We start from the raw sequence: 21,163 nt of genomic DNA, 5'->3' as shown, positions 1-21,163 counted from the left end.
AAGCTCCCAGGCTGTCCCCTACCCAAGTTAAGTTGGTAGCTACAATAAAGTGTGATTGCATAGCGGAGGACCACACCTAACCCCGCATTGGCCAGATCCAAATATTGGGGCGGACAGACACTCGCCCCAGACAGCAAGCAACTCAGCCACTCCAAGAGCTTAGCAGATTCTGTGTTGTTTACAGGAAGAAACCAAGTGAGAAGGTCATCGAAATTGTTAAAGAAAAAACAACATTCTACCATGCAGTTCATAATCTTAAGTAAAGTATTTATTTCTGTACATTGCAATGATTTTAAATAGGTGCATATAACGAAATTAGAAAATCTGTGATCCACAATTTTACTATTGCTTTTTATGAAAAATAAAAAAGTCTCACATAGAAACGGATTATTTCCTTTTTCAAACTGTTATGCTCTGCAATATTTTCTTGTTTGTGTTCTACTCAGCTATAGCAAAAACGCTGATGAGGAACTCTTGCTTTTTAAGGTACTGATTACTTTAGCCTGATTCTAAGACGACTTTGTCCAGCAAGCTGTTCTTATCCTGTGCGTGAGTGTGCTGAAGAATAAAGTCAAGCTTCCATTCTCAAGTGGACGGGCGAAATTATGTTATCCTAACATAGGAAATATATGTATATAACCAAACTATAAAACTGCCAAGACAGCGGTAAACAATAAATACATAAAACATTCAAAATATTTATATAAATTGTTCACAATATCAAATATTGTGCATATGATTGTCATGGTATATAGCAACATTATCATCGTAAAATAATGTTCTTTTGTAGGTGGGACGTCTCAGCCGTACACCTTATGTGGCATCAAAGAAAGCAATCAGGGAATTTTGGTCATAGTTGTCCAAAATCTCGAGCAAAAGCGGAACTTTGGTCTTCACATTGGCGCCTTTAAATTTAAATTTGTCTATAAAAAGATCTGTGATCATACCTGCAAAAAAAGTACAGAGTTAGATATAGTCTCCTTCAGCCAGGTACATTTAAAATCTTAGCTTGCATTTTTCTTACATTGTTTGTACTGTACACAGTGTACATTTTGCATGGTACCACAGTAAGGAACATTTAAAGAAAGTACACACAATTATATCAGACTAATGACAAGTTTACTTACCTTTACAGTAAAGGCTTACAATCGCACACTTAAAACCTACATGTCTTGTTTTGCTTGAAAATACCTATTTCTGGTTATGAACCTCACTACATTACATGTACTATAAAACAATAAGAATGCAGATTTAACAAGCATTGGCATAGCCAATAGGTCTCGTCTTTAGGACCTTATGTGTTTAGCCAGAACTTTTGGCTATGTTGTTGAGCATTGTGGCTGCTGTGCATTATGTTGAAAACTTATAATAAAAAGTGTTAAGCATTTTTGTTACCTTTACACAAAGACAACATTATATACAACTGAACAACCTGATTAAAAAAAGATATTTCATAAAAATTGTCTTCTACTTTTTTTGTGCTTGCACTGCTGGCAACTTCTTCCTGCCTGTTCTCATGCTTGTTTGTTATAAAATTTTTGTTATGGAGGATCGGGACATAAAAAACGGGGGAGTGGATGTTTGAAAACAGTAATTTAATTAAAACACGAGCAGCGGACAGACACTAGGGGAGAATCAACAGATTTAAATACCAAGGAGAATGAGAGGTCTATGATGTATGGTGGCACAAAAGGCTGTGAGGCAGGTAGGTGGTAGAGTAGCAGTAGGCTGAGATATTCCCATCAAACCACCCTATGTTGGCGGAATCTCATCATATGGGATATTTGTGGAGACACCCGACTCTACCGCCCAAACCATCAGCTGATGGTGCGGGAGTGGATGAAGATAATGCACTCATGCCAAACTGCTGCTCTTAAGGTAGTGATGGAAGTGTGTGTGCAGTGCTATAGTGAAGAAATTAAAATTAGCGACTCAGACAAAAACATTTTATTAAAGAAAGTCTGAGTGTTAATGTTAAAAACACGCCAGGTAGTTGGAACTAATGACTACACTGTGGCGCTGTGCAGGTGGTCAACATGTTTCAGCCTCTAAGACAACTTGTCAGGCTTTCGTCAGGACCTAGTTGGTGAGCTACTGCCACTAAAGTGCAAAGATTTGACAAAACAAGGAGTGAAAGTGAGAAGGGAATTACATAGTTAGAGATGCAAATAACTACCATGAACTTGGAGCCCCAATGTCCATGTGTAAGATGAATATTCTTTTACAATCCTGGAAAAATAAACAAGATAATGTGCATTAGAATATATACCACATGCTCACAAGAAAATGTGCACACCACACAGTAAACAGGGTCAAAAGTATCCTGTTTATCACTTGAGTCAATTTACTCATTCACAGAACATACTCAATGCCTGTAAATACTCACCACGCATTGCGAGGAGATAGACCTCACCTCGCCCGGCAACCGCTCGGGAATATGAGGCCCCGCTCTAAGGTACATAAGAAAGCAAAATATTCATGAAAATTAAGTGCCTTCTGCTACTAGTTGCAGCAACTATTATCAAACCCATTAGCTGTAGACTTGAATTACAGAGACCATAAAACAACCTCCCAGAAGCTGGACATTCTGATTATGAAATGCTCCAGGCAAAACTTAAATTAAGCCATGCAGTGACTGCCTGCAGTAAGTATGGAGCTTCCAAATTAAAATTTAGAATTTAAGCTACCAGTGTGAACGCTTCACATGGAGGTGGCCTTACCTGTCCGTCGGTACCTCTCTCAGGCGTCCGAGAGGAAGTGGAGGTACCGACCGGAACAGGGCCCCTCCTTTAAATACTCCCGCCAATCAGTGTTTGGCTGCTCGTTAAGATAGTGAATTAGTAATTATGTAAATTGCCCGTAGGCACCGCGTTTTGCACTCCGAATGCGCATGCGCATAATAAACTTACTGCGCTGATTGTAAAGAGGTCATGCGCTGTTGTCCATATCGCGGAGTGATCGCTACTCAAGCGCGCATGCGCACTCTGGTTGTCACTTATCGGACGCGCATGCGCATTGTGTTCCGACGCGTGCTACATCGAAGCGGCCACAACACTGATCAGTGGCGCAGCCGTGTGTGAAGCGCTAAGCTCAGTTCATTATTTATAACCTGTCAGTCCTCTCATAAGTTTGAATGAGAGCGGTCGGTTTGTTCTCAAAGAAAAAATAAGAAAAAACAAAGACTGACGCCATTGACGTTATTTTGCAAAATGTATAGTTGGAAATTACAGGCTAGATACAGTCAAGATTAAGATACTGAATATGTATCTGCCATAGGCTGATCATGTGTATAGTTGGAAATTACGGGCTAGATACAGTCAAGATTAAGATACTGAATATGTATCTGCCACAGGCTGATCATGTGTATTGGAGACAGGGTGACCCAAAACCCCTACAAACACTACTGTACCAATAAGCTAACCTACGGAGGGGTAGAAGAATCAATATTACTGATGGATTATTTATCAATAGATCATTTATGTGTGTATATACAGTAGAATCAGACCCATGTGCCTGTCCACAGACCTATAAAACAGATCAGGTTGATATAGGCACTGGGAAACCTTGGATACTTCGCAAACACACCAATTGCAACACGGAAGGGGTGATATATTTGATTACCTGTCCATGCTCTCTTCAGTACATTGGACACACAACTAGAAAAATGAAAGTTCGCATTAGTGAACATAAGAGCACAATCCGGTGCCAAAAGCAGTCGACCTGCCTCACTAATCACTTTTTGGAAAAGAAACATCGAGTGGAAGACCTTAAGTGGGTAATTTTAGAACACCCCTATATCCCATCTCATATTAGTGACAAATCGAAGTTTCTGTTTGTCAAAGAACAGAAATGGGTGTTCAGGCTCCGTAGTGACAGTAGAGGGCTAAACGATTCCATTCCTTGGATTTCAATTTAACCTATACATTGGTCTGATTCTACTGTATATACACACATAAGTGATCTATTGATAAATAATCCATCAGTAATATTGATTCTTCTACCCCTCCGTAGGTTAGCTTATTGGTACAGTAGTGTTTGTAGGGGTTTTGGGTCACCCTGTCTCCAACACACATGATCAGCCTGTGGCAGATACATATTCAGTATCTTAATCTTGACTGTATCTAGCCCGTAATTTCCAACTATACACATGATCAGCCTATGGCAGATACATATTCAGTATCTTAATCTTGACTGTATCTAGCCTGTAATTTCCAACTATACATTTTGCAAAATAACGTCAACGGCGTCAGTCTTTGTTTTTTCTTATTTTTTCTTTGAGAACAAACCGACCGCTCTCATTCAAACTTATGAGAGGACTGACAGGTTATAAATAATGAACTGAGCTTAGCGCTTCACACACGGCTGCGCCACTGATCAGTGTTGTGGCCGCTTCGATGTAGCACGCGTCGGAACACAATGCGCATGCGCGTCCGATAAGTGACAACCAGAGTACGCATGCGCGCTTGAGTAGCGATCACTCCGCGATATGGACAACAGCGCATGACCTCTTTACAATCAGCGCAGTAAGTTTATTATGCGCATGCGCATTCGGAGTGCAAAACGCGGTGCCTACGGGCAATTTACATAATTACTAATTCACTATCTTAACGAGCAGCCAAACACTGATTGGCGGGAGTATTTAAAGGAGGGGCCCTGTTCCGGTCGGTACCTCCACTTCCTCTCGGACGCCTGAGAGAGGTACCGACGGACAGGTAAGGCCACCTCCATGTGAAGCGTTCACACTGGTAGCTTAAATTCTAAATTTTAATTTGGAAGCTCCATACTTACTGCAGGCAGTCACTGCATGGCTTAATTTAAGTTTTGCCTGGAGCATTTCATAATCAGAATGTCCAGCTTCTGGGAGGTTGTTTTATGGTCTCTGTAATTCAAGTCTACAGCTAATGGGTTTGATAATAGTTGCTGCAACTAGTAGCAGAAGGCACTTAATTTTCATGAATATTTTGCTTTCTTATGTACCTTAGAGCGGGGCCTCATATTCCCGAGCGGTTGCCGGGCGAGGTGAGGTCTATCTCCTCGCAATGCGTGGTGAGTATTTACAGGCATTGAGTATGTTCTGTGAATGAGTAAATTGACTCAAGTGATAAACAGGATACTTTTGACCCTGTTTACTGTGTGGTGTGCACATTTTCTTGTGAGCATGTGGTATATATTCTAATGCACATTATCTTGTTTATTTTTCCAGGATTGTAAAAGAATATTCATCTTACACATGGACATTGGGGCTCCAAGTTCATGGTAGTTATTTGCATCTCTAACTATGTAATTCCCTTCTCACTTTCACTCCTTGTTTTGTCAAATCTTTGCACTTTAGTGGCAGTAGCTCACCAACTAGGTCCTGACGAAAGCCTGACAAGTTGTCTTAGAGGCTGAAACATGTTGACCACCTGCACAGCGCCACAGTGTAGTCATTAGTTCCAACTACCTGGCGTGTTTTTAACATTAACACTCAGACTTTCTTTAATAAAATGTTTTTGTCTGAGTCGCTAATTTTAATTTCTTCACTATAGCACTGCACACACACTTCCATCACTACCTTAAGAGCAGCAGTTTGGCATGAGTGCATTATCTTCATCCACTCCCGCACCATCAGCTGATGGTTTGGGCGGTAGAGTCGGGTGTCTCCACAAATATCCCATATGATGAGATTCCGCCAACATAGGGTGGTTTGATGGGAATATCTCAGCCTACTGCTACTCTACCACCTACCTGCCTCACAGCCTTTTGTGCCACCATACATCATAGACCTCTCATTCTCCTTGGTATTTAAGTGGTTGTTTTAGGAGACGGGATGATAGGTCTCTAAATATATCTCCTTTTGACCCTCCGCATATTCCTGTTTCTCACCGAGAATCAACAGATGCCAGATTCCAAGGGCAGATTGACGTGATGATTAGGTGGTGCGCTGATGCAAAATGGTGTTGGTGAATGACGTTTGGTGCTCAGGTGGTGACACTATATGGTGTGGATTGGAGGTACGTTGTGGATTGTGGAGTTTTGGAGTTGAAATATGTTGTTTGGTGTGTAATTATGCGGTGTGTATTGGAAATGTGTGGAGTTGAATTGTGTGGCTTGGAACTGTGGTGTTCTGTGAAAATATGCTTAGTGAAATTGTGTCATGGTGTGGAGTGCGTTTTGTATTAAGTGCAGTATAATTGTGTAGGATATAATTATGTGGCACTGAGTGGTATTGTGTGGAGTGTATGTTGCATTCAGTAGAGTGTAATTATGGGGCACTGAGTGGTATTTGGAGTGTATGTTGCATTGAGTGCAGTGTAATTATGTAGCATATAATTATGTGGCACTGAGTGGTATTGTGTTGAGCGTCATTATGTGGTGTGTAATTATGTGGCTCTGAGTGGTATTTGGAGTGTATGTTGCATTGAGCGCAGTGTAATTATGTAACATATAATTATGAGGCACTGAGTGGTATTGTGTGGATTGTATGTTGCATTCAGTAGAGTGTAATTATGTGGCGTGTAATATGTGGCACTGAGTGGTACTTGGAGTGCCTGTTGCAATGAGTGCAGTGTAATTATGTAGAAAATAAGTATGTGGCACTGTGTGGTATTATGTGGGGTTTATTTATGTTGCATTGAGAAGAGTGTAATTATGTGGCGTGAAATTATGTGGCACTGAGTGGTAATATGGGGAGTGTATGTTGTTTTCAGTAGTGTAATTATGTGGCACTGGGTGGTATTTGGAGTGTATGTTGTGTTGAGTGCAGTGTAATTATGTGGCGTGTGATTATGTGGCACTGAGTAGTATTTGGAGTATATGTTGCGTTGAGTGCAGTGTAATTATGTAGCATATAATTTTGTGGCACTGAGTGGTATTTGGAGTGTATGTTGTGTTGAGTGCAGTGTAATTATGTAGCATATAATTATGTGGCACTGAGTGGTATTTGGAGTGTATGTTGCGTTGAGTGTAGTGTAATTATGTAGCATGTAATTATGTGGCACTGAGTGGTATTTGGAGTTTATGTTGCGTTGATTGCAGTGTAAAAAAGTAGTATGTAATTATGTGGCACTGAGTGGTATTTGGAGTGTATGTTGCGTTGAGTGCAGTGTAGTTATGTGGCCTGTAATTATGTGTCACTGAGTGGTATTTGGAGTGTATGTTGCGTTGAGTGCAGTGTAGTTATGTGGCCTGTAATTATGTGGCACTGAGTGGTATTTGGAGTGTATGTTGCGTTGAGTGCAGTGTAGTCATGTGGCCTGTAATTAGGTGGCACTGAGTGGTATTTGGAATGTGTGTTGCGTTGAGTGCGGTGTAGTCATGTGACCTGTAATTATGTGGCACTCAGAGGTATTTAGACTGTATGTTGCGTTGGGTGCAGTGTAGTTATGTGGCCTGTAATTATGTGGCACTGAGTGGTATTCGGAGTGTATGTTGCGTTTGGTGCAGTGTAGTTATGTGGCGTGAAATTATCTGTCACTGAGTGGTATTTGGAGTGTATGTTGCTTTGGGTGCAGTGTAGTTATGTGGCCTGTAATTATGTGTCACTGAGTGGTATTTGGAGTGTATGTTGTGTTGAGTGCAGTGTAGTTATGTAGCCTGTAATTATGTGGCACTGAGTGGTATTTGGAGTGTATGTTGCGTTGAGTGCAGTGTAATTATGTGGCCTGTAATTATGTGGCACTGAGTGGTATTTGGAGTGTGTGTTGCGTTGATTGCAGTGTAATTATGTGGCCTGTAATTATGTGGCACTGAGTGGTATTTGGAGTGTATGTTGCGTTGAGTGCAGTGTAATTATGTGGCCTATAATTATGTGGCACTGAGTGGAATTTGGAGTGTATGTTGCGTTGAGTGCAGTGTAATTATGTGGCCTATAATTATGTGGCACTAAGTGGTATTTGGAGTGCATGTTGCGTTGAGTCCAGTGTAATTATGTGGCGTGTAGTTATGTGGCACTGAGTGTTTTTTGGAGTGTATGTTGCGTTGCATGCAGTGTAATTATGTGGCATGTAGTTATGCGGCACTGAGTGGTATTTGGAGTGTTTGTTGCGTTGAGTGCAGAGTAATTATGTGGAGTGTAGTTATGTGGCACTGAGCGGTATTTGGAAAGTTGCGTTGAGTGCAGTGTAATTATGTGGAACGGAGCGGTATTTGGAGTGTATGTTCCGTTGAGTGCAGTGTAATTATGTAGCGTGTAATTATGTGGCACTGAGCAGTATTTGGAGTGTATAATGCGTTGGGTGCAGTGTAATTATGTAGCGTGTAATTATGTGGCACTGAGCGTTATTTGGTGTATGTTGCATTGGGTGCAGTGTAATTATGTGGCGTGTGATTATGTGGCACTGAGCAGTATTTGGAGGTTATGTTGCGTTGGGTGTAGTGTAATTATGTGGCGTGTGATTAGGTGGCACTGAGCGGTATTTGGAGTGTATGTTGCGTTGCGTGCAGTGTAATTATATGGCGTGTGATTATGTGGCACGGAGCGGTATTTGGAGTGTATGTTGCGTTGCGTGCAGTGTAATTATGTGGCGTGTAATTATGTGGCACTGAGCGGGATTTGGAGTGTATGTTGCGTGCAGTGTAATGTGGCGTGTAATTATGCGGCACTGAGTGGGATTTGGAGTGTATGTTGCGTTGCGTGCAGTGTAATTATGTGGCGTGTAATTATGTGGCACTGAGTAGTATTTGGAGTGTATGTTGCGTTGAGTGCAGTGTAATTATGTGGTGTGTAATTATGTGGCACTGTGGTATTTGGAGTGTATGTTGCGTGCAGTGTAAATATATGGCGTGTAATTATGTGGCACTGGGTGGTATTTGGAGTGTATGTTGCGTGCAGTGTAATTATGTGGCACTGAGTGGTATTTGGAGTGTATGTTGCGTGCAGTGTAATTATGTGGCACTGAGTGGTATTTGCAGTGTATGTTGCGTGCAGTGTAATTATGTGGTGTGTAATTATGTGGCACTGAGTGGTATTTGGAGTGTATGTTGCGTGCAGTGTAATTATGCGGCGTGTAATTATGTGGCACTGGGCGGTATTTGGATGTATGTTGCGTGCAGTGTAATTATGTGGCGTGTAATTATGTGGCATGTAATTATGTGGCACTGAGTGGAATTTTGAGTGTATGTTGCGTTGCGTGCAGTGTAATTATGTGGTGTGTAATTATGCGGCACTGAGTGGTATTTGGAGTGTATGTTGCGTTGAGTGCAGTTTAATTATGTGGCATGTAATTATGTGGCACTGAGTGGTATTTGGAGTGTATGTTGCGTGCAGTGTAATTATGTGGCGTGTAATTATGTGGCACTGAGTGGTATCTGGAGTGTATGTTGTGTGCAGTGTAATTATGTGGCACTGAGTGGTATTTGGAGTGTATGTTGCGTCCAGTTTAATTATGTGGCGTGTAATTATGTGGCACTGAGTGGTATTTGGAGTGCATGTTGCGTTGAGTGCAGTGTAATTATGTGGCGTGTAGTTATGTGGCACTGAGTGGTTTTTGGAGTGTATGTTGCGCTGCCTGCAGTGTAATTATGTGGCGTGTAGTTATGTGGCACTGAGCGGTATTTGGAAAGTTGAGTTGAGTGCAGTGTAATTATGTGGCGTGTAATTATGTGGCACGGAGCGGTATTTGGAGTGTATGTTGCGTTGAGTGTAATTATGTAGCGTGTAATTATGCGGCACTGAGCGGTAGTTGGAGTGTATAATGCGTTGGGTGCAGTGTAATTATGTAGCGTGTAATTTGTGGCACTAAGCGGTATTTGGTCTATGTTGCATTGGGTGCGGTGTAATTATGTGGCGTGTGATTATGTGGCACTGAGCATTATTTGGAGTGTATGTTGCGTTGGGTGCAGTGTAATTATGTGGCATGTGACTATGTGGCACTGAGCGGTATTTGGAGTGTATGTTGCGTTGCGTGCAGTGTAATTATATGGCATGTGATTATGTGGCACGAAGCGGTATTTGGAGTGTATGTTGTGTTGCGTGCAGTGTAATTATGTGTGCGTGTAATTATGTGGCACTGAGCGGTATTTGGAGTGTATGTTGCGAGCAGTGTAATTATGTGGCGTGTAATTATGTGGCACTGAGTGATATTTGGAGTGTATGTTGCGTGCAGTGTAATTATGCGGCTTGTAATTATGTGGCACTGGGTGGTATTTGGAGTGTATGTTGCGTGCAGTGTAATTATGTGGCGTGTAATTATGTGGTACTGAGTGGAATTTGGAGTGTATGTTGCGTTGTGTGCAGTGTAATTATGTGGCGTGTAATTATGTGGCACTGAGTGGTATTTGGAGTGTATGTTGGGTTGAGTGCAGTGTAATTATGTGGCGCGTAATTATGTGGCACGGAGTGGTATTTGGAGTGTATGTTGCGTGCAGTGTAATTATGCGGCGTGTAATTATGTGGCTCTGGGCGGTATTTGGATTGTATGTTGCGTGCAGTGTAATTATGTGGCGTGTAATTATGTGGCACTGAGCAGTATTTGGAGTGTATGTTGCGTTGGGTGCAGTGTAATTATGTGGCGTATGATTAGGTGGCACTGAGCGGTATTTAGAGTGTATGTTGCGTTGCGTGCAGTGTAATTATATGGCCTGTGATTATGTGGCACGGAGCGGTATTTGGAGTGTAAGTTGCGTTGCGTGCAGTGTAATTATGTGCCGTGTAATTATGTGGCACTAAGCGGGATTTGGAGTGTATGTTGCGTGCAGTGTAATGTGGCGTGTAATTATGCGGCACTGAGTGGTATTTGGAGTGTATGTTGCGTTGCGTGCAGTGTAAGTATGTGGCGTGTGATTATGTGGCACTGAGTAGTATTTGGAGTGTATGTTGCGTTGAGTGCAGTGTAATTATGTGGCATGTAATTATGTGGCACTGAGTGGTATTTGCAGTGTATGTTGCGTGCAGTGTAATTATGTGGTGTGTAATTGATAGAGCAAGACTTCGCATCGCGACTTGCTCGAGTCAAGAACCTCGAAAATTTGTTATAATCCCGTAATTCCAATTGTTTGTTTTACTAAATTTATGTATTTTGAATGTGCGTGTGTATCATAGTGATGCTTGCCTATGTGTTTCACTAATACGAATAACCCTTGTCTTTAAAAATGGATGCTGCTTGAATTCTGCGCATGCGTTAGGCATAATCACATGACACGACGCAGTCACATTTGGAGGGAAAGGGTGCGCATGCGTAACAGCCATAAAATGGCCGCGCTTTCTAATAGCGAGGTGAAGCTTGCACCGCTGCTTTTGTGATTCTGTCTGTTGCACTAATAAATAATTGCATAGTATATTTTATAATGATAATTCACAAGTACACACTCATGTTATGTAGTTTATTCATTTATTTCTATGTTTTAATTTGTTTTCGCTTACTTTTCATGTATCCTCGGCACGGAGGGGTGATGGGGGTTTGTGCGTCCATCTTGGAGTGCAGTACTGCGCAGGACCAGACATGGCGAGGTGGCATTGAAACCGAGCCAAGAGAAGGTTGCTGCCAAGAAGGGCCTGGGAAGATGCACCTTCACCCAGCCAGAAAAATCAAACTGTGTTACATTATTAACAATGTATTCTTCCCCATTGTATTCCGTGCGACTTCTCATGGGAACCCCAATCTTGCTAGGCAGTACCCAAACATGTAGATTAGGCCTTAGAAAAGTCTGTTCTGATTGGTATGTTAACCCATCCTACCTTAGGACCAATCGAAATTGGGGATTTTGACACTTTGCAACATTTGAGGGGTGGTACACTGACCCAAAAGAGTATATCTAGCCTAGGTTTAGCTAGAGAAATTGTCTGACTTGTCCGAATAGCTGACCTGTCACTGACCCAACGCACTCAATAGGTGACTGAATATACAGAGCGCTGCGGAGCACTCTGTCCGAATTTGACCATAGACTAAGGTTTTACTAAACCTTAAGTGCTGGCGGAGCACTTTGCTGGGGAGTTCGCTAACCCAATCGGGGTTCTGACTGATAGCTGCAGAGAGGGTGGAGCGCAGGCGTTGCTCCCGAACTGCGGGTGCTGGTCGTATCCTGGTGGTCCTGTCCTGATCCTAATCTGGGTTTCCTGTCCTGTCCTGAGGTGTCCATACTGCACCTGCTGTCTCATTGATGACTGCTTTTTCTTGGGGTATTTCCTGTCCTTAACTGACCCGTGGCCAGGGTTGGTTTTCACACCAGTCTAGGTAAATATCTTGCCGAAAACTCTAAACTGCACCTTTCTATTTTTTCCGTCTTTGCTTCAATAAAGACATACCTTTGCATATGATAATTTTCCATGCTTTTCCGCAACCATTGCATATCATAAAGTTATTTGCATTTACTTTCATAGCGTGTTCCTATGTTACCCTACCTTTTAGAAATCATTTTCTACATTGCATTTTGCATTTTCCTGATGTGGTCTATAATTTTCTCTTAACATTTAACTGAAGTACTTTACTAGAGTTATATCGTGTTTCACATTACACTCTTACTATAGCTGTTAGGATTCCTAATTTCCCATTCATATTCATGAAAACTGTTTCTATAGTAAAAAATTCCGATTATTGACTGGGTTTTACTGTAAATGTTATGATTTTCCAAAACTGAATTTTAGATAAAGAATCTTAAAACTTCCCAGTTGTCCGTGGTCATTTGATGAAAACATTGAAATCATTTTTATGTTGGGTTTTGTATTTTGCTGCCTTTCCTTTTACAGCTAGCTCCCTGACCCATCGTGGTCATAGGTACCCGTATCGGTGGATGGTAAGTCGGGTACACTAGAAATAGCAGGAAGGGACTCACAATTATTGGTAGTAGATTGTATGGTCATCTGATCAATGTATATGGTGAAATGAAATATATGGGCCCGAAACCTAAGTGGTGAAAATATTGGTCGGGTGACCTGCGATCTCTATCAGTAATTTTCTGGTAGCATCGAGGATGGTTAGGGAATAGCTAAAGGTTAGGTAGGACTAGTTAAGATTAACTAAGTTGGATGCTGCTAATGAGAGTAGACAATTCGAGTGATTTGATCACTCACTTGAAGTGTTTGCTTTAAAAATTATGAAATGTTTTAAAATTGTTGTTCTTGTCATTATACTGTTATATGTGCTAATCCATTCGTATGTAAAATGCTATCTATGTTGTCGGAAATCCCCGGGGAATTGAATAGCGAGTGGTGAATAGAATCCACTTGCTTTGAGGTCACTGGCTTTCAAGGAAAGTTGGTGCAGGTTAGGCAGAACTGGAAGCACTAACTCGGGGTTTTTTTTTTTTCTGAATGTATGATTGAATAAATGTTAGTAACGAGGTTCATTGGCAAAATTCCTATTGTGACATAACCTAGTGAGGGTCACACCGGAAGAGTAGCAGGTTCATCTGAGCTTGAGTGAAAGCAAAAAGGGCTCGCTGGTGAAACTTTAGACTTGGATATATCCCGGAAAAGTGGATGAGTCTAGGGAAGTAGCAGGTGAGCCAATGCTAGTGTGAAGGGTAGGCAGAAGAGATCTACCCGTAGAATGTGAAAAGTAAATGGAAGTAGTTTACTTGCAGTGAAACAAAACTCTTTCCTGTCTAGACACTTGAGCACAGTGGCGAATGTGTATTCGTTGTTAAATAACCGAACACTAGCACTTTAGAAAGAAAGAAAGTTTTCGTTACCTTGTAAAGGAGGGAGTCCGGCGCGAAGCTGCTCTGACGTCACTCTGTGCCGCGCTGGGATTGGTAGTCACAGCGGATTTGTAGCGGAGCTGGAATTGTAAAGGAGGGGTGAGTGCCAAAGCGTGAGAACGGTCTCGCGAAAGGCCGCGCACCCATTGGTCGAGATTATTTGAACTAGTGCATTTCATTGGTCGCACGAAAATAATAGACGCACTGGGATTGGAAGTGATTTTTGTAAACAAAGTCACTCGTAAAAATCGTATGTGGCATTCGTATAGACCGCATACCAGACCTGATCCACGGCATATGGGATTTGAGAACGATCAGTGGAAAGGCGTTAAGAACGACATTATGTACGGAAATAAGAGAAAAGTGTCTCTTGTAAACAAAGTGAAAAATGATTTCAAAAAAGACAAACCGATTAAAACTAGAGAAGGTGTTGTCATACCGCCACCCAACACTCCCGCATCTTTCATGATGTTCGATAAAGGGTACAACACATGTGTATGGTTGGAGAATTGGGCGGAATACACGAAAGATGACGGAGTATTGGCTTTTCCGTTAGAGGGTACCTTTAACAGTAGGATTCTATTCAATCTGAGAACCCGAATGAATGACTTACATCCCAGACCTAGATTAACGCAGTACGAAGCACTAGAGGAATGGGAGATTGAGGCTTTTGAGAGAGATAAGCCCCGAATGGATAAAGGGTTAACTAAATTTTATCCAAAATTGAAGCAGGAAGCCCGAGCCAAAAAGATGAAACAGTGGAGACAGAATATGATTGTAGAAGGACTGTGTCCCATGATGCCAGCATGTGGTCCTCCTGGGGGGGAGAAGAAAACAGAAAAGTGCAAACATTGGGTACCTATTGGAGAGTCGGATGATGAATTATTAGATGACCTGTTTATGAGAAGTCCGCCTCCTTATAATAAAAGAAATAGACCTTCCAGTGAGGGGGATAATTCCCGAAGACTTCATCTTCAGGATGAGGCCCGATCAGCCAGTGCAGGAGGGGGTTGCCCCGTACCTCCTTATACCGAGAGCTTAGGTCCTGTAGATACAAGAGATATCTATCCAAGAATATCAGCTGATGGGGATGCCAGATACTCCCGGGAAAGCGATTTTTCCCTGAGACCTCCCTACGAGGGTGAGGCGAGACCATCAGGTTTAGGAATGCCGTTTTTACAGCCTTTGTATGAAAGAGAACCAAGGTCCCTAGGTACAGGAAGTTTGTTCCCAAGACCAAATTATGGTGAAGGACCTAGTGAGACTCATCCCACTGCCCCGAGTTATGCTCCCACTCTGACCCCACAGGTGTTACATGACAAATCCATAGAGAGATTACTGGAAGAAAAGGAGCGAGAAATTCTAGCAAAGCAAAGAGCTGAGATAATTCAGAAAATTTCCCAGTTAAATACCAGTCCTGAGGCATTGACAATCCCAGTAACAATCGGACCCGTGGTTCCATTGTATGGGGATCGGCATGAGAGTCCAAACCCTCCAGTCATTACCCCAGTCATAGCCCAGCCAAGACCAGAACCCTTAATAGTAGATGAACAGACAAGCGAGGGCGAGTCTGAAGTCTCACTAATGGATCTGCCCAAAAGAAATACAGGGAAAAGAATGCAGAAAAGACATAATCCTTTCAATGCGAGGGAGATTCAAATGGAATCGACTTCGGGTACTAGAAGTGTCACCTTAGTTACACCTGAGGAAATCGAAAGATGGAGCCAAGAATTAGAAAAACAAACTCTTCAGTCGAAACCTCTAGATCTCTACAAACTGAGAGTAGAAATAGAAGAACTTATGGCAGGAAATGTAGGATTAGACCGATTAAATACCTACTCTGAAGAAGAGCTGTTGTTTATTTGCAAAAGTCTTACCCGCAATGCCCGAGTACTTCATGAAAAATTGACAGATACTGCTGCTAGCATGGGAATAGATATTTCAAAATCGAAACCCTTGCAGAAACCATACAGAGCAGAATTGTCAGACAAAGATTTGGAAAACCTGAATACATCAGGGAAAAAGGCACAGGTCAAGGAACTATTGACAGTGTTACAGAAATGGGGAGACGTAGAAAGATGGAAAGCCAGATGGGCTAGGAAAAAAGATGAGGCCAGGTCTGAGGCCAGGTCTAAGCAGGTAACTCCCGAATTCGTTCTAAAGGAAATTGACAAACCAGAACAGTTATGCCCTATGCGCGAAGTGCCAGGAGGAAAATATGTACATGTTCCATGGTCCAGACAGGATATTGTGTCCTTTACCAATGACTTTCCGAAATTACGAGAAAAGCCCGTCGATTGGTACCGGCAAGTAGAAAGATTTGTAAAAGTGCAAAAATGCTTGTGGAAGGACCTGGATGGGTTCTTCGACATAGTGGTCCCTGTAGATCTGTGGACTGAGTGTAAAATCGCCATAGGTTGGCCTAGTGAGGAATACCCGAGGGACTCAGCAACAGGAGAACCCTCTAAGGAAGTGATGAAAAAATATGATCAGGTAATTCAGCATCTGAAGCTAAAAGTGCCCGCAAAGGAAACTGATTGGACCAAGATAGATAGAACCACGCAGGAAAGGGACGAGACTGTGCATTCCTTTTATGAAAGGCTGTTGCTGGTGTTCAAAACGTACAGTGGTATAGATAACATCGAAATGAAGGACATGACGCACTTCATTTACAGGTTTGTAAACGGTTTAAGACCAGAAATTTGTCAGTGGATAAAAGATAACAAAATCTGTTGGCAGTCCAAGAAAATGGACGAGGTCCTACGGTACGCAAAGTACTGTGAGGACGAAATGGCAGAAAAGAAAAAGGCCCTGAAGGAAAAGGTAATGTGGGCTCAAGTAAAGCTCGCAGAACAGCAGGAAAAACAATTGAATAAGCTAAATAAAACTACTCAGAACCAAAGCCCTGGGGGTGGGGGTGGAGGAAAGCCCAGAGCAAAAATGAGCAGAGAGGAAGCCAAAAAGAAATTTCCCTGCCACCAGTGCGGGGAAATTGGACATTGGAGAGACGAGTGTCCGTATTTACAGTCCGATAATACCCAAACCCCTGATTTAACTCCACAGACGCAGAATGAAAAGCCAAGAAAGACCCAGCAGCAGGTAAAAACGATTCAAATACCCCGAGTGCCAAAGCCAACGTTTAAGGGAAAATCACCGCAGGGAGATGATATAGATGATATAGAGATCTGGGGGGCATTGAGAACAGAAATGCAGCAACTTCGCAATATTTATTGAATGACACTTGTTTCTGTGACGACGAGTACTGACGGGGCCTGAGAGGGGAGGACAAGGAGTGTGTACTTGGCGCCTCCTTGCCGGTAGACCAGTCCAGTGAACTTACTGGGACGTGATTTGCTGTGCAAAATGAACTGCACTATCTTTTGCACACCAAAGGGCGTTGAGATTCAAACCCCAGACGAAGATGGTATTTACAAGCTAATGTTAGTCAGACCTGACTCAGAAATTAAGCGAATGACTATACAAGACTTACCTGAAGAACTCCAACAGACAGTGAAGCCAGATGTATGGGACTTTACAGGAAAGGATGTAGGATTAATGGCCAATGTAGACCCAATACAAATAGCCATAAAAGAAAATGCAGCCTACCCCAATACTAAGCCTTACAGAATGAGTGCCGAAGTGAGAGCAGGAGTTGCCATTGAAATACAGAAATTGCTAGAAGCAAACATCATACAAGAAGTGATGAGTAGCCCGTGTAATTCCCCAATAATTGGAATCAAGAAACCTAGTGGCAAGTACAGAGTAGTGCAGGACCTGAGAAAGGTAAACAAAATTGTGGTTCCTTGCTGTCCTATTGTCCCAAACCCAGCTGTGATTCTGTATCAGATTCCCTGGGATGCTGAATGGTTCACTGTGATTGACCTATGTCATGCATTCTTTTCGATCCCATTGCACCCAGATAGCAAATTTCTTTTCTCATTTGCTTTCAACAGTCACGTGTACGTTTGGAACAGGGTCCCCCAGGGGTACACAGAGAGCCCCTCTATCTTTAATCAGATCTTGAAAAAATGCCTGGAAACTTTAGTCTTACCTAGAAAATCTGTTTTGGTGCAATACATTGACGACCTCTTGGCGGCGTCCAAAAGTCATAGGGGTTGCGTGATTGACACCATTGCCCTACTGAATCTCCTAAGTGAAAAGGGACACAAAGTGGCTCCTGAAAAATTGCAGTTCTGTTCAAAATCAGTGAAATATCTGGGGAACCAGATAGAAAAGGGAATCAGAAAAGTGACCTCAGAGAGAGTCAGAATAATTCAGAAGATGCAGTTACCTCGTACGCAAAAAGAAGTCAGAATGTTCCTTGGAGTTGTAGGTTACTGCAGGCAATGGATTGTGGGATTCGCAGTCCATGCAAAGCCTTTAATAAAAATGACAAAGAAGGGAGCACCGGACCATGTGGAATGGGATGATGAAAGCTTAACAGCATTTACTAAATTACGGGATTGTCTGTGTACCGCTCCTGCTTTGGGAATGCCAGATTATTCCAAGGAGTTTGCTTTATTCTGTGACACACGAGACAATTGTGCATTGTCGGTCCTAACTCAGGAACATGGCTTAACTAGACGGCCCGTGGCATATTTTTCTGCCACATTGGATCCAGTGGCTGCTGGATTACCTGGATGTTTGAAAGCAGTGGCTGCAACATGCACAAGTTTAGAACAGAGTGAATCTATTGTCATGGGACATCCTGTAACTGTGTGTGTTCCACACGCAGTTGTGATTTTACTAACCCGAACCAAGACTCAGTATCTCACCCCTAGTCGGCTGACTAAATACGAGAGGATTCTCGTGGGTGCTGCAAATGTGGCCATCACTCGGTGTAATATACTGAACCCAGCCACTCTACTCCCTGACTCAATGGTTTTAGAAGACCAGGGAGAGAACGAGCATGACTGCATTGACCTGACTGAATTCAGTACTAAACCCCGCCCAGACATTAAAGAAACACCCTTGCCTGTACATGATGAGGAATGGTTTGTGGATGGTTCATGCATGAGGCATGAACTTGTAGGCCTAAGTGCTGCCTACGGTGTGGTTGCATTAGACAAAGTTAAAGAAGCATCCTGTTTATTTGGAGTAAAGTCTGCACAAGTAGCCGAACTAATTGCCTTGATAAGAGCTTGCAAATTGGGAAAAGACAAAAGAATAACAGTGTATACTGACAGCCAGTACTGTTATGGGGTTGTGCATGACTTTGGCCAGTTATGGCTACAAAGAGAATTCCTGACTTCATCAGGTACACCCATTCAAAATGGAAAAGTTATCCAAGACCTTCTAGAGGCAATCCAATTACCAAAAGAATTGGCAGTGGTCAAATGTGTTGCTCATAAAAAGGGCCTTGACCCTGTGTCATTGGGTAATGATTTTGCTGATCGGGTAGCAAAACAATGTGCTATGGATCGCATGTCAATGAATATCAGACTGGGTGGGACTGGAAACAGCTGCCAACTTATGGTGTTTGAAGAAGTGCCTACCTGGGATGAAGTGAGAGAATGGCAGCATGCTGTGCCCTGGGAAGAGAAAGAGAAGTGGAAGGGACTTGGTTGTCGACCAAGACGTGAGGATGGTGTCAATGTGGGCCCAGATGGTATGCCTGTGTTACCTAGGAACCTGCTTGCCCCTATGGCCAGACTGATACATGAAGGATCACACATTGGTAGGGATGCCATGGTTCTGGTATTTCAACAGACCTGGTATAACCCGAAATTCAGGAAGGTAGCAGAATCCTTGTGCCAGAGGTGCATGACTTGTCAACAGTTCAACGCTGGCAAGAGAACAGTAGTTGAACTGGGAAAAATTGGAAAGTCAGGAGGTCCCTTTGTAAGAATACAAATTGACTTCATCACCATGCCACGCTGCGAGGGAAAAAGATATGTCCTTGTAGTAGTCTGCCTATTTTCAAAATGGGTGGAAGCTTACCCTGTCCCACAGAATGATGCCTTAACAGTAGCCAAATTGTTACTACGAGAATTGATACCTAGGTTCGGGGTGCCAGTCACTATTGAATCAGATAGAGGCGGACATTTTCAGAATGAGGTGATGGAGCAACTCTGTAAAGCGTTTGGAATCACACAAAAGTTGCACTGTGCACATCGTCCAGAAGCTTCTGGAGTGGTAGAGCAGATAAATGGCACTATTAAATCGAGGTTGGCCAAAATGTGTGACTCAACGGGAATGAATTGGATTACTGCCTTGCCTCTTGTTCTGATGGGACTCCGAAGTATTCCAGATCGGAGAACAGGCCTGAGCCCCCATGAAATTTTGATGGGAAGAGTGATGAGACAAGCATGGGTACCAGGAAACAAACTGTTAAGCTTTTCTGATGATTTGGTACTTGAGTACTGCAGGAAACTGGGTGACCAAGTGCGTTCTATCTCTCGCCAGATTGGGGAAGACGCCGTCGCCAACCCGACAACTCCAGTTCACAAATTGGTTCCAGGTGACTGGGTTAGAATAAAGAAGCACACTCGTTCGAGTTGCCTTGCACCGAGGTGGGGAGAAAAACGCCAAGTAATACTGGTGACCACGACAGCAGTGAAGTGTGCAGGCATTCCCAGGTGGATACATGCCAGCCATACTCAAAAGGTAATTCCAGACAAGGAGCCTGGAGCTGAAGGTTGTCCAGCTGAGGGGTCTGCGGATGTCGGTCCTGAAGTAGCTGATGACGAACAGCCGAGCGCCAGTCCAGCTGAGGGTCCTGCAGACGTTGGTCCAGAAGTAGCTGATGACGAGCAACCGAGCACCAGCCAAGATGATTGGATACCTATAATCGATTTAATTGAAGACCCAATCAGAACAAGAGAGCGAATCTACGAAGATAGAGAGTGGAATAGAGAGGTCGAGACAGGCACAGGCAAAGACCCTCAGATCATTGAGATTCACATCAAATCCGAGGACGAAGAGGGAGGTCAGACAGGGACAGAACAAGTGATCGATACTCCTCCACTGACTCCTGATATTGAAAAGGGACAGACTAGAACTAGTTCAAAAGTTCGAGCGGAAGAAAATCAAGAGATCGGAGTGCTTGAACAGGATCAGACAGAGCTAGAAGAACGTGTTCAGGACACAGAAACAAAGACATTCGAAAGCCAAATTCAAAACTCACCTGAACAAGGCCAGCTTAGTAACCAGGCGGAAGAAATAGATACAAGACCTGGGATTAGTCTGATAGGAAGGGAAGAGACAGAGACAGAAGTGCCACAAACAAACGAAAATAAAAGAGCATTAGAAGAAAGCCAAAATACAGTGCCAACTAAAAGACTCAAGAAAAAGAAAAATATCGAACCAAGATACATTAAGAGACTAAGATTGAGAATAAAAACAGTAGAAGAGAAACTTGCTGACAGAAGAAAAGGCATACGAATAGCAGAGCAAGCTGGAGAAAGCTCCAAAAGAAGGAGTGATCGAATAAAAAGACTGAATGAGAAATACCAGGATCCTGAATGGACATATCTGATTCTGGAAAATTTAGAGGATCTTGATATTACTGACGAAAGCGACGGGGAACCGATTACTGATTACTCTG

General features: G+C 42.7%; 1 protein-coding gene across 1 annotated transcript in view; it reads right to left on the bottom strand.

The window, feature by feature from the left end:
• Positions 1-246: 246 nt before the first annotated feature.
• BBS7 (Bardet-Biedl syndrome 7) overlaps positions 247-21,163 on the bottom strand; it is a 388,515-nt gene continuing 367,598 nt past the window's right edge. The window contains exon 19 of the mRNA XM_078676844.1: positions 247-947. Coding sequence (XP_078532970.1) covers positions 814-947 — 134 coding nt within the window. The 3' untranslated portion in view covers positions 247-813. The remainder of the gene's footprint in view (positions 948-21,163) is intronic.

Source organism: Lissotriton helveticus, chromosome 2_1 (assembly GCF_964261635.1).
Source record: "Lissotriton helveticus chromosome 2_1, aLisHel1.1, whole genome shotgun sequence".
In the NCBI taxonomy this organism is placed as follows: domain Eukaryota; kingdom Metazoa; phylum Chordata; class Amphibia; order Caudata; family Salamandridae; genus Lissotriton; species Lissotriton helveticus.
This window is presented reverse-complemented; position numbering and strand designations above follow the sequence as displayed.